The sequence below is a fragment of the Canis lupus genome, chromosome 5, assembly GCF_011100685.1.
Source record: "Canis lupus familiaris isolate Mischka breed German Shepherd chromosome 5, alternate assembly UU_Cfam_GSD_1.0, whole genome shotgun sequence".
NCBI classification, from domain to species: Eukaryota; Metazoa; Chordata; class Mammalia; order Carnivora; family Canidae; genus Canis; species Canis lupus.
In genome coordinates, this window is record NC_049226.1 from 42,474,167 (window position 1) to 42,487,645 (window position 13,479).

Sequence of the window (13,479 nt, forward strand, 5' to 3'; positions counted from 1 at the left end):
AGGACCACCTCCAGCCACACACGTTCTGGGAATCTCTGCTCCAAACCTCCAAGCCAAATCCAGATTCAAGGAAAAATCAAATTTCCTCCAGGTAAGAAGCCCACCTATCCTTGTTCAGGGTCATGTCAGTGTGTGTTTGGTGGCTCCATATCCCAGGGGTAGAAGTGGCTCTGACTTTGGGCTTCTCAGAAAGCTGAGGACAGAACAAAGAGGAGCCCTGGGTCACCATGTGAGTAGCTGTCCTTCACTCCCAGGGCCTTTGGCCTGCCACTCTCAGCTCCCCGAGGGAGCAATGGTCCTGTCTCACCATGCACCGACTACACCTCCACTGCAGCTCAAAGGACCAAGGGCAAAGGCCCTTCTCCTTTTGCAGTGAAACACCATGAACAAGGCAAGGGCTCCTAGCAAGAGAGGAGCCCAGTGATCAAAATGTCACTGACACAAACACCCAAAACAAGAACAAAGGTTCCCTGCTGTGGACCTGGCTCCTCAAAGTCAGGATTTTGCTGCCTTGGCCAAATGGCTTCCTCTATTGGGGACTTCAGAGCTCAGGATGCCCACGTAGAGTCCAAAAGGGGAAAGAAACACAGCATCTGCTTCCCACGCACAGACGCAAAGGCCGGTGCAGAGGGGACAGCCAGCACAGACGCACGGACATAAGCAGACAGTGACCCCAAGTGACAGAAGCGGCAGGAGCAGCGTCTCCAGGCTTCGGTGCGCGGGCGCCTGGGCTCACCGTCAGGGAGGACTCCGTGGACCTCCTATCCAGTGACTTGGCTCTTCGGTGTGGAGACATGGGGGTGGCCGAGGTGTCCGGGAGAGGAGCTGTGGGGGCTTCGTTGGGGAGATCCTGTGGCAGAGAGCAGCCGCCAGTCAGTACAAGCCAGTGAACTTAGGCGGGGAGCAGGGAGACCAGCACCTGGAGCTGTGGGATGGTCAAGACTGTTCCTGGGCGAGGACAAGAGCACTTTGTCTGGGCTCCCATGGCCAAGTCTGGGCCAACACTGGGACAGGAGCTGGCATCCCGGTACTCCTCGTCCAGCGCCTCTCGCTTCATGCGGCGAGTTCAAAAACACACTCTAGTTGTTGGAACAGCCTTTTCTTTCAGAAGCATTTCTCACCATCACTCTCTGGTCCTACCCCTGCCCCCTGGCTTCTTGGGGTCACAGACAGAAGAGCTCTGGGCTCTGTGCCAGCCAGCAGCAGAGCACCTCATGAGTCCAGAGAGAAGGTGGGGAGGGAGATGAAGATGCAACATTCGAACACAGCAGGGTCACAAGAGGTGAGGGGGCTGCCTGGGGAGGAGGAGGAGGATTCAGAAGAGGGATCTTCCCCTGGACTAAGAGGAGCGAGGGTGATGGCCACCACTTGAAAGAAAGAGGAAGGAAGGTGCTCAGCCTCGTGGCTGGGCTGCCTCAGAGAGAAAGAGAGCAGCTCTAGCTACAACCTGGGATCTAAGGCTTGCCAGACTAGCCTTTAGCAGAAATGGATGAAGTTCCGACAGGAAGATGCAGAAGACAGTCCTCGCCCTCAAGAAAGCCACTCACTGGAAGGGAGGAGAGGCACGAGCAGACAACCAGGAAACAAGAATGGGGAACTCGGCGGCAGTGGGTCCAGGTGTGTGTTTGGGGAGGGGGGCGCTGTGAGAAGGGGTGAGGCCATACGCCCACCAGGTCCCTGTGGCCGCATGTGGCACCGCCTGTGCCTCAGCGCTGGCCCCAGACCCCAGAGGCTCACCCGTTTCCTAGGAAACGCCCTCTTCTCACTGCGGCCCTGGCGAGTGTCACTGGATGGTGAAGGCCCAGATGATGAGTTAGTCTCCATGTGCTCTGCCTTCTCAATGTCCAAGGCCTCAAATTTCTCAATGACCTGGGACCTCCTGCAAGAGAGGACACAAGGCTGCTGAGGGGGAGACAGCCCCCCACCCCCACCCCACAGCCTGAGGTGGGCTTGGTCTTGAGTCACAGAGGAGTTCCTTCAGCCAACACTGCCATGCCTGGTCCATCCTGGCCTTTCCTGGGCCTCCCGTTTTGCAGGGCATGTAGGCTGTGCACATGGCACACTGGGATGGTTCACCGGACACTCCTCCCCAAGCTCTCTGTCCCATCACCGTGGAGGGGGAAGCCATGCAGGGGCTGGCAGCAGCTCAGGGCCAAGGGCCATCCCTTCCCCCAGGCCTGTCCTTTCCCTCTGCCTCCCATACCAGAGGCTCTTGCATGGTCTGTTGACACACTCAGCAATCACACAGCTCATCGCCTGGCATCCTCTCCTAAGCCACAGACATGATCAGAAGGCAACCACCACCACCTGGAAGGGGGACAGCCTCCATCCTCCCTGCATTCCTCAGCAGATCATGATGCAGCCCCCACCCCAGGGCATCCAAAATTTAGCAAGAGAAAGGCCCATGAATTAACATCGTTTCTGCCACAGTAAAAAGAATCAAAAACCAAATTAAAACAAAAACAAAGCAAGTTGATTTCGTGTGAAAAGGCCGGGGCATCATCAGGCCATTTACGGCTGGACACGGAGCTGAGATGGGAGCGAAGCAGGCGAAGGAAGGGCGAGTAACGTCACACAGCGACACAGCAGGAGAAGGCGGAGAGGGGCAAGACCTGAAAGAAAATAAGGCTGGAAAATGAATAAACAGAAAGGGACTGCTTGTTAAAATCAAATAATGCTAAATCAAAAATTATCCAAAGAATTAAAGAAACAAAAACCCAAGGTGATTACTGAGAAGGGGAGATCATCCTTGTCCCCGAAGTTACAAGGAGTCACCATGGTGGCTGAGGGCAGAGAGACCAGGTGGGGCATGTGGGCAGATGCTGAGTCTTCCTCACCCCTGGGGGCCACCCACCGTGGGGGCCTGAGACTTGGACAAAGCGTAACAAGGCCCCGAATGGAGTCACTCGTGCTAAGCCCACTCACCAAACTGAGACTTAATATCTAAATTACAGTTTCAAGCTCTCCCAGGAGTGGAATCTTAAACCAGTCAATTTGGAATTACCTGGTCAGCACTAGTGAAGTGATCTGCTTGACAGAACCCTTGCTGTCCCCCAAGGGAAGGTGACCTTGCCCAAAACAATGCCCTTTTTGCCAGTAATTTCCTTGTCCCACTCCCTTCTGCCTCTAAAAGTCTTTCATTTTTGTATAGCTCCTCAGAGCTCCTTTCTGTCTGCTAGATGGGATGCGGAATCACTGAATAAAGCCAGTATCTTCAAAATTTACTCAGTTGAATTTTATTTTACAGATTTGGTGGCAGTGGTGGGACCTGAAGGAAACTTCAGACAGCTCTGAGGACAATGAGAAACATAGCTAACTGTAGTACCTGTGAATTGTTGGTGTTCTCTGTCTTTCTTGCCATTTCTGAGGGCCACAGGAAATTCCTCATGGTTCTGAGCTCTGCTCTCTTTGTGTTGAGCTCCCGACCTAATAGGCTTTTTGTGGTCCCCCACTTGACTAGACCATGCTGGGAACCGTGGCTAGTTCAGTTTGTAATATTCCATTTGACTGGAACCCCAATCCTCAGTTCAGTCCCCAGATTCCCCATTGGGGACTTCCGATGGTTCAGTCTGCAATTCTGCATTTGATGGGAATCCCAGTCCACAGTTCCCATTCTTTGGGGTCTGCTGGTTCAGTACTTTCCCCACCTCAGTTCCACACTGAGAATTGCTGTTGGTGCACACAAAGCTTTCTACTGGTTGGGAGCATCACAGTTACTGCTGGTACACTAACGTGTACACAAGGTAAAGGCTATCGCTAATGAGAATCTCAGAAGCCAAAAGCTATGAAATTGGTGGGCACAGGCTAAGCACTTAAAGATCTCTTAGTGTCTGCCACCTAACTCTGAGAGTCCTGTGTCAGGATAAGCTGGTCACGGAATGGACACTGCTGTGACACAGGGTCACCTGCCACACAATTTCCAACCCAGCAGCATATCCCTTTAGGTATTAATTTGGCTCTGGGAGACTCAAAGGCTTAGCTAGAAGAAATGGGATCTTTAAATTCCAGAGTTGAGCACACCAACTTCCAGCACACCTACTTAATTTTATGGCTAAGAACTATAGTCCCAGAAGCTATAGATATCTACAAAAATGCAAAATCTTACTAAAGATAACAGCATTACGATGGCTAATATGGGAATATTCCAATTAGACAAGATCACTTATTTAAGAAGTGCACTAAAAGCCAGGGTTCCTAAATCAAACAAACAGAATAGCGTGCCTATTTTAGTTGGTATGCAGAAGCTTTCAAAGGCTTCAGGATTCCAAAACAGTTTCATTGAAAGTTTTACTGCAAAGGCCAATGAAAAATTAAAGACATAAAAGATATCTAAAACAACACCCAGGTCTCCCCCATAACATCCTCGTAGGTGGCCAACATCAAAACACTGGCTCACAAATCAGTGTATCACTTATTTTTTTTTTAATTTTTATTTATTTATGATAGTCACAGAGAGAGAGAGAGAGAGAGAGAGAGAGGCAGAGACACAGGCAGAGGGAGAAGCAGGCTCCATGCACCGGGAGCCCGACGTGGATTTCGATCCCGGGTCTCCAGGATCGCGCCCTGGGCCAAAGGCAGGCTCCAAACCGCTGCACCACCCAGGGATCCCCAGTGTATCACTTGTATCCAACCAGGCCATTAGAAAAAATTTTGTCCTCAAACGTTTTGGATAAACTCAACACTAATTTGAATGCCCCCATTATCTTCCTTTGAAGGAAGCCCCCATATGGTCTCCTCCCAGAGTTGGTAGGACTCTGAAAGTTTTCTGGTAAACTGCTATTATTTTTTTAAACAGCCGAGGAAAACGAAAACTAAAATTAACGAAAAACCTTGAATTTTGGTAGCTACCAGAGGCTACAGAAGGGATGCTGGGAAAACAGGCAGAAGACAGAGAAAAGTGAGAATTCATACCAGAGTCAGCTCTCCTGAATCTCCATCTGTAATGCCCAGTCAAGAGACAAAAATAAAATTTCACATTCTCCCTTTCTTTCCAAATCCATTGGTTCTTGATCCTTTCTCTCTGAGGCACCTACTGCCTTCTTGTCATGTTTTGTGCTCTAAGAACTGGTTTGGTTGTCTGCCTGAATGGGATCTGCAGGTTGCTGTTTCTTTCTTTTGCCTATCTTTGAGAGTAACTCTGGGAATACCTGTGTGACTCAGTGGTTGAGGGTCTAGTCCTGCATCAGGCTCCTTGCATGGAGCCTGCTTCTCTTGTCTCTGCCTATGTCTCTGCCTCTGTCTGTGTCTCTCATGAATGAATAATATTAAAAAAAAAAAAAAAAGTAACTCTGGATCTTTGGAAAGCAGTATCCTTTTATACCCACTTCTTTTAGTTCCCTTTTACATTGAAAGGGGGGTTTTTCAATACTGCCAGAAACATGTGCTGTATGTTCTGGCTGAAAACTGACAAGATACTTAAAAAGAGTTTTTAAATGGCTCTGTGGTCAGAAGCTGGCCAAACTGGAAGCTGATAATCAGTCTGATAGGAAGTTTTTTTAGGCCTTCTTCCCTAAGCTAAAATGAAACTATGTGCCCAGAAGAAAAGCATCTGAAGCCTCTGTGAAAGGATTTATTAAAACATTCCAAAGACAAACAGTTCTAAATCCAGAACACAGAAATCTTTTGACTTCCATCTCAGTTGGAAAGCTCCTCTCTGACATTAAGAAGTAAACTGAGGATAATGAAGTTGGATAGGTACTTATGGTCTCCTTTAAGCTGCAAATTCCCCAATTCTTTGAGGAATTAAAGCAACTGTCCACATCTTATAAATATTCACAAGACCAGAAATCTGGCTCCAGAAACAATTTGCAGTCCATCTCTTTTTTACCAATACCAAAACCACCTCTATAGGTCTCAAAGGCTTCTAAGTATTGTGAAAATGTTGGCCTTAGGAAAAGTGTTTCTTGGAAGCATTTACATTTGTTTCCTGTGTCTCTGATGGGAATGTTCCACCTGGTCCTCTCTAGGATCTCTTATCTAGGCCATCTCTTTGAAATAACGTCAGGGACGAAATTCTATCCCAGAAAAAATAAAGAGGGAAAGGTTATTGGAACAAGGGTAAATGAAAAATCCTAAGTGTCTTCTCCACAAATATCATTAAAAAGCTTTAGCCATCTGACCAGGTACACTTATTTCATCTGCCAGAAACACAACATGGATCCAACTTAGAACTAGTTATTTTATCTGTCCGTGGCTAAAATTTTAGAATGGAAGCTGTAAGGTAGGGGTGTATTTTTAACCTATGGATGGTACTGCCAGAATTAATTTATAAAAGAGCTCTATTTAATTGGCTTCAAGAAAATAAAGTGCTTACATGAATTACATGCATATTCATACATTTGAATATATATAACATTCTAAAAATAGAAAGTAACCTAATGTTTTCAGGTACATGTGGTCTAGGAAAATATTCAGTATTAATTCTGATTTGTTAGTTTAGTTAAAATAGACATGTCTTTAGAGTTACTGACATAAACTATAGTTTATACCTACAACTTTTATTCTGAGTTTACTAGTCAAATAAGCTCATAGTGTCTCTGTTATAAACTTTGTCAATGGGAAACATAGAGTAAGATGACAGCTGACTTTGTCCAAATGTTTCACAAAGCTTTCATGGGTAGTTGAAACACAAATGATCTATAAATTAGACATATGTAAGTAATATATGCATTTTTAGGTGAACTTTTCAGCAATAATCATATTTTTGGAATGTCTACTTAAATGGTTTCCCCAAATCTTTTTGGTAAAAAAATTTTTAAAGAGTTTTACTAAATTAAAGGGTTCCTGGGTGGCTCAGTCAGTTAAGTGTCTACCTCCACCTCAGGTCATGATCCTGGGGTCCCGGGATCGAGCCCCGCATTGGGCTCTCTGCTCAGCAGACTCTGCTTCTCTCTCTCTGCCTCTGTCCCTCTCCCTGCTCGTGCTCTCTCTTTTGCTTTCTCTTCTCTCTCAAATAAATAAAATCTTAAAAAAAAAAAAAGTTTTACTAAATTAAATACCTAGATCATCTCCAAATAAAATACTTAAATATTAATTACTGAACATACGTTTACCTACTTTATTATATAAAGAAAATAAAGATATTTGGGTCTATTAGTAAACGTTTTGTGCTACACTGAAAAATCTATGATGAGAAAGCATGTTTCCAGAAGATACAAAATGTAGTCATTAATTCACCAAGCCATGAATGCTAACACAAGACAGCTCACAATTGTTTACCGCTTTATTTTCACAAGACACTAAGGTTTTTAAGGGTTAGAAATTCTAATATATGTAGGATGTGTGTTCTTGGTAAAAGAAAATATGAGGAATGAAGATCCATTTTTGTTGAGGGAGAAGAAAGTGATTTTGCCCTAAAGTGAGACTGGTTATTGTGAATGAAAAAAAGAAAAAAACAGGACAAAATCAGAATGTAAAAAAAACTGGAGAAGGTTCGTGAAAAGGGAATCTTGGGAAAAGTTTGTGCCTGGTCAAATGGTTAATATTAAAATGAACTTGAGTTAAAAAAAAAAAAAAGATGAATTTTTTTTTAAAGATTTTTATTTATTCATGAGAGACACAGACAGAGAGAGAGAGGCAGAGACACAGGCAGAGGGAGAAGCAGGCTCCATGCAGGGAGCTCGATGTGGGACTCGATCCCGGGTCTCCAGGATCACGCCCTGGGCCGAAGGCAGGTGCTAAATCGCTGAGCCACCCAGGGATCCCCAAAAAAGATGAATTTTAACATCAAAAGTTAAGGTGGTATGGTATTATTATTATTTGTTTTTTTCTGTTAAAAGGACAATATTTTCTCAGTCTGCTATTATTAAGAGACTATGACAGGTTTTTCTTTACTTTATATATAATCTGCTGAGAAAAAAGGATTCTGTCTTATCAAAATCATTTCCTGTGTTTCATGTTGTCTTTATCAAGTCTTTGATTACTGAAGAAAATGAATCTCCTCTATTAAAAGAGCCTAGGTGTTTTTAAAAGAGCCTAATTGTTTTTACAATTAGGTAAAATACTTTCTGTATTTGCCTATAAAGTCTGTAACTGTCACGCTGGCTAAATGATAACTGAGTATTGTTTCACAGTAATCTCAGATCCTGTGTAACCAAGTATCTTAAAGCCTTTTGATATTTTGACAAACTTCCTCAAAATGTAATCCTAAATGAAGTCTTCTTGACCTAGAAGTAACTTTGGGATTTTTTCAGAGGATTCCAGGAAACTGTAAAAGATCTGTTCTCTCTCCTCGTAAGAGAGAGATATTCACTAATTAGGCTTGTTATGTTACATTACACGGGCAGCATTATCATATAAGTGATGCTAAAGTTTCTTAGGTTCTGATATGCCCTGATATAATGTTATCAGTCATAATTTCAGTTATCTTAAAATACTAAAATATCACAAATCACTATATTTCCCTGTTATTTTCATTATAGTAACCTCTCATCTGATCTTTAACTATGGGCATTTTTAAGTCTTGTCACTTACAGAGTTATTGTTTTACTCTGATGCTTTTGCAGAAGTGTTCAGGGAAAAGACTTTGACAAGTAAAGGTTTCGCACTTTCCATTTTTTTTTTTTAAAGAGAGGAAGAGAAATAAAGGAGTAGGGGCAAAGACACACACACACACACACACACACACACAGAGGGCGGGAGGGGGGGAGAGGGAGGGAAGGAGGGAGGGCATCTTAAGCAGACTCTATGCCCAGCATGGAACCCAAGATGGGGCTTGATCTCACAACCCTGCGATCACGACCTGAGCTAAAATTGAGTTGGACGCTTAACCAACTGAGCCATCCATGTGCACCAACAAGCAAAGATTTCTAATAACTTTAAACCATAAAACTAAGTGGGAAGAACTTCCAGAACTAATGGAAAAACTGGATTCAAGGAGAACAAGTATTAATTACATGGGACTGAATGAACTGAGGATGATTATAATTTTACATGACCTTTTGTTAGAAATACTGCTAGTTCCTTAGTGTTTTTGCTTTTCTAGATTTAGGGAAACATTTTCACTTAAGTGATTATGACCTACAGCTATTTGGTAGGGCATACGTTTGTAAACAAAGATGAAACATTTACTTACTTTTTCTCCCTAACTGATCCCTCTAGAATTCATAAGCTCTTGGGTATTATTTTCATGGCAATATGCTTAGTTATTTGTATTAAGTTCAATAAAAATCTGTTCTCCTTGTAACAGGACACAACTGGAAACACTAGCTATATTACCAAGGCTTTGACCTGAACGTCCTATTTTAGAGATATGCATAGACTCAGATATGACCAAATATCTTTAAGGAACTGCTTGGAAAAATTGGGCTGGTACCTTGCTCACAGGATTCCTGGCAGGCCTATGTACCTCAGAATATTTTGGGGAAACTTTTAAGAGAGAAATTCACTCAAACTATAGGTACTACAGCTAAAATTTAATGGCAAGTCTTGGCTTGGCTTCCTGGCCTCAGAGAAGAGTTCAATCTGAGATTCCTTATATAAGGTTCCAGCAAAGTAGTTTTCAAAAGAACTTATATGGTCAAATGATTCTTGCTGCACTTATAAAACTAGACTAAGTTAGAAAACAAAGAAAGGAAAAAAAAAAAAAAAGAAAACAAAGAAAGAAAGAAAGAAACTAGGCTAAGTTTAATACACAGTAATTTTACTGTGACTATCTTTTTAAAAAATGGGAATAACTATAAAGAGAATAACTGTGTTTGTATCTTTGTAGATACGAGATTCTAGGCTGTAATGGTCTTTGAGGTTTTCCTCTATACCTGTACATAACCTGGACTGGCTCCTGAATTCTAGTTTTTGCAAAAAATTTGGCTATGACTCTCCAAACTAACATTTCAACTCTCTCCCATTCTTCTAATTTGGAATCGCTAAAGAACAAAGACTGCCCTCAAGGGCTATATCAGGTCCTCCTCATTCCCCAGGCAGTAACCAAACTTCAGGGAATTGAATCTTGCATCGACAGCTCCCAATTAAAAAGAGCCCCTTCAAACTCTAGGAACTATACAGCAGCTGGAGACCTCAAAATCAATTCGACTAGGAAGGAATGGACTTGAAAGTGGACTGCTATACCCAAGATGTCATTCTTTAAACATGAAATGAAATGTTTTCCTTTTCTCTTTCCTTTACTCTGGCACTGGCCTAGAAAGAAAGCCACCATCCATCTCTCTCAGGCCATTAGTAAGGGAAGGTAGGGGGTGGGACAATCTTTTAGATTGCTGGACTTTTAAAAAGAGTTCTTTATCTGTCCATGATACTAGAGATATCCCCTCCCCATGACCAATTTCTCTTCTATTCCCAATTAATGCCCTGAACTGAGGAGTCATACAGGCTGACTTTTACACTTAGAACACCTAATAACTAGTTTTCACCCTTCTGTGATTATAACTATACCAGCCCAATTGGACACAAATACCTAAGGAAATCGTAGTACATTTGTATTCCCACGTTCCTGTGACTATCTAAATCTGATCTGCTCCCAATTATAAAAAGACCTCACCAGCAGCCTCCATCTTGGCAAGGTCAACATTGTTCTTGATAATAGGATATCCCCTGATTATCTTGCAGCAAAACAAGGAAATGTATGTGCTGTAGTCAATGCTACTTACCGCACCTAGATTAATACTTCCTGGAAAGTTGAAAATCAGTGACATAAAAATACCTGAAAAAACCACTTCAATTAAAAAAGTGACTCTTTCAATGGAGGTCTTTGAGTTATTTGATTTTGATTGGTTTGGGTCTTGGGGACCATGGATCCAAAATGCACTGCAGACATTGGGAATGATCCTGCTTAAAATAACCATAGGGGTCTCCCTCATGCACTATATTCTCTCAAAACCTTTAAATGCATGTTTGCAGCCACTAACCACAAAGCAAATGGCCTCCTTGGGTCTGGAACATCATAAAAGGAATGAAGAGAATAACTGACTTAAAACAATGTGAAGCTGAAGTTGTGACCTGTGAGTACCACAGAGATTCGGCAAAAAAAAAAAAAAAAAAAAAGGCCTTTGAATACCACAGGAACAGCAAAACCTGCAAGAATTTGAGCAGTAGCTGGGAGTGGTGCTAAGGTCTTAAATTTTGATCACACCACTCAGTTAAGCTGAGAGTCTAACGAAAAGGGGGGCGGGGAGATGGGGTGCCTGGCTGGCTCAGTCAGAGGAGTGTGTGACTCATTCTTGACGTTGGGGTCGTGAGTTTTGAGCCCCACTTTGGGGGTAGATATTACTTAAATAAATAGGTAATAAACGAAAAAGGGGGGAGCATTGATTGCTTCAAAAAAATTTAAAAATCAAAAAAAGGGCAAAAGGCCCAGAATAGAGTCAACTGTGCTAAATCCAAGTCACCAAATGGTGGTTAATAACTAACTTACATTTTCAACCTCTCCCAGGAGTGGAATCTTAAGCTACTCAATTTGGAATTACCTAGTCCATACCAGTGGGGTAATCTACCCGATAGACCTCTGCTGTCCCTCAAAGGAAGGTGACCTTGCCCAAAACAATGCATTCTTTGCTATTACTAACTTCCTTGTTCTGCCCTCCCCTGCCTCTAAAAGTCCTCTATTTTGTATAACACTTTCTGTTTGATAGACTGGATGCTGCCCAATTCATGAATTGTAGATCATAAGTCATATGATAAGATCTTTAAAATTCACTCAGTTGAATTTTGTTTTTTCAACATTAACATGTCACCGAACCAGAGACCTGTCCTCCCAGGGACGCCCAGGCAAATGCCCCACAATCACCTAACAGGAAGGGTTTTACGTGCATTCTGGACTAGTGGCTGAGAGTTAAGGGGAAGCAAGTGAAGTACCTCTGAGCCCAAAAGATTAAAATCTAACTGAAGACTAATATCTCTCTAAGGAAAAAGAGGAAATGGGTTCAAATCCTGAGTCCCTGCCAAGAGACCAGTTTTTACTCAGGAAGGGTTACCAGTCAAAATGGGTCTCTTAGGTTTCTTCATCAAAGAAGTCTGAAGACCAAGGTGTAGAATTCTGTGCTTATGCACAAAGCAGGAGCTCTGGTGCCCTAAGCTTCTGCATAATCTTCTCCAGCAACAGAACTTGTTCCCAGGCCAACCTGCCAGAACCAGCAGTGCAGGCAGCAGAGGCCGAGGGAGGCAGCGGCAGAGGGTATGTGTTGTGAGCGCAGGAAGCTCAGGCAGCAGTAGGAGTTCCTGGGAACCACAGGAAGCTCTTGGAAGGGCTCAGCCTGGTCATATGAATGACGCCATCCTAGAGGGGTTTGGGTAAGGTTCCAGGCACAGACAGAGGTACCATAACTTGCAGAATGAGAGCCCCTCCAACTAATCCTTGGATCTAGAAAGCACCCCACCGAGTCACATCTGACTCGCATGCTGCAGGCCTACCAGGGCTGCAAAGAGAAAAGTCAGATGAGGAAAGGCAAGTGGCACTTAATGCAGCCTGTCTACAAAGAGAGGGTTTCTGGTGAGGTCAGCCAGGGCTTCTTTTGCAGAGTGAGCGAGCAGTTTATATCCTGGCTCCCGTGATATACTGCCGGTATGGCAGCAAATGTCTCCCTGGGCTGGGTGATGGCACAGAAAGGAAGCACCTGCACCTGTGCTCCGCCTGACCTCTTGAGGTTCCCAGCCGCGGGGGGGGGGGGGGGGGGTGGTGGGTGGGGGGGAATATGTGCAGAACTGTACACAGCTGGTCCTGGTGTCAGTCACCAAGAATTCAGCAAAGACCATGGCTTCCCCAGGTTGGTTCAGGAGTGACTCATCATCCAAGAAACATCTGAAAAGTTCTAGAGCAAATGTGGAGAGCAGAGCTGGTCAGCCCATAAAGGCTTACTTCAGGGCTGTTGCTTGTCAGGAAACCAACCCCCTCTGTCCCCCCAGCCCAGCTCCTGGGCAGGCTGGGCTCAGCTGCCACTCTGGAGAGTTGTGGCAGAAATCCTGCAGTATGGTCTAGTCAACCAGGATGCAGAAATCCAATCAACTACAGGGTGGGCTACTTGGGACCAGAGTACAGGTCTTGCAAAGCAGCTAGCCAGCAGTCATTAGGGTAAGAAAGTGACATTACAGTGTTAGGATGCAGAGTTGGTGGGTGCCAGTACCAGGTGAAAACCCATCTCCATGGTGGCAAGGAGCATGCAGATAGTAAAGCCCCAGAGATGCCATCTACCCCAGGCTACTAGACAAGAACAAGTTCAAAGCCAAGCAGGTGTGTCGAATGTTAATTCTTTGGTTTGCCGCTAAATCAGGGCATGGTTGCCCACTCAGGAACCTCCAGGGCCCACAGCCTGTTCGCTGGCCAGTGTGAAACCTCCCCTGCTCTGGCCCACAGTCACTCAGATAATTACTTAATTGCTTAAAGGATAGCCTTGGCCCCATCCTGGGTCACATCAAAGGAATAGGGTCTTCCCAGTTAAAGGCCCAGTGGGGAAGTGCATCCTGGTTCTGCTGTACCAGGCTGTTCCCACTAGGAGTCTCCCTGCTTCTGAGGTCCCAATTCTGCATCTGCAT

The 13,479-nt window shown here is 44.3% G+C and overlaps 1 protein-coding gene across 3 annotated transcripts in view; it reads right to left on the reverse strand.

The window, feature by feature from the left end:
* The window catches only part of MPRIP (myosin phosphatase Rho interacting protein), a 154,730-nt gene that overhangs the window by 42,429 nt on the left and 98,822 nt on the right, over window positions 1-13,479 (reverse strand). For all 3 annotated transcript variants that reach the window (XM_038537130.1, XM_038537131.1, XM_038537132.1), the window contains exons 8-9: window positions 1,738-1,879; window positions 737-850 (exon numbers count right to left, since the gene is read on the reverse strand). In XM_038537130.1, the coding sequence (XP_038393058.1) occupies window positions 737-850; window positions 1,738-1,879 (256 nt within the window). The remainder of the gene's footprint in view (window positions 1-736; window positions 851-1,737; window positions 1,880-13,479) is intronic.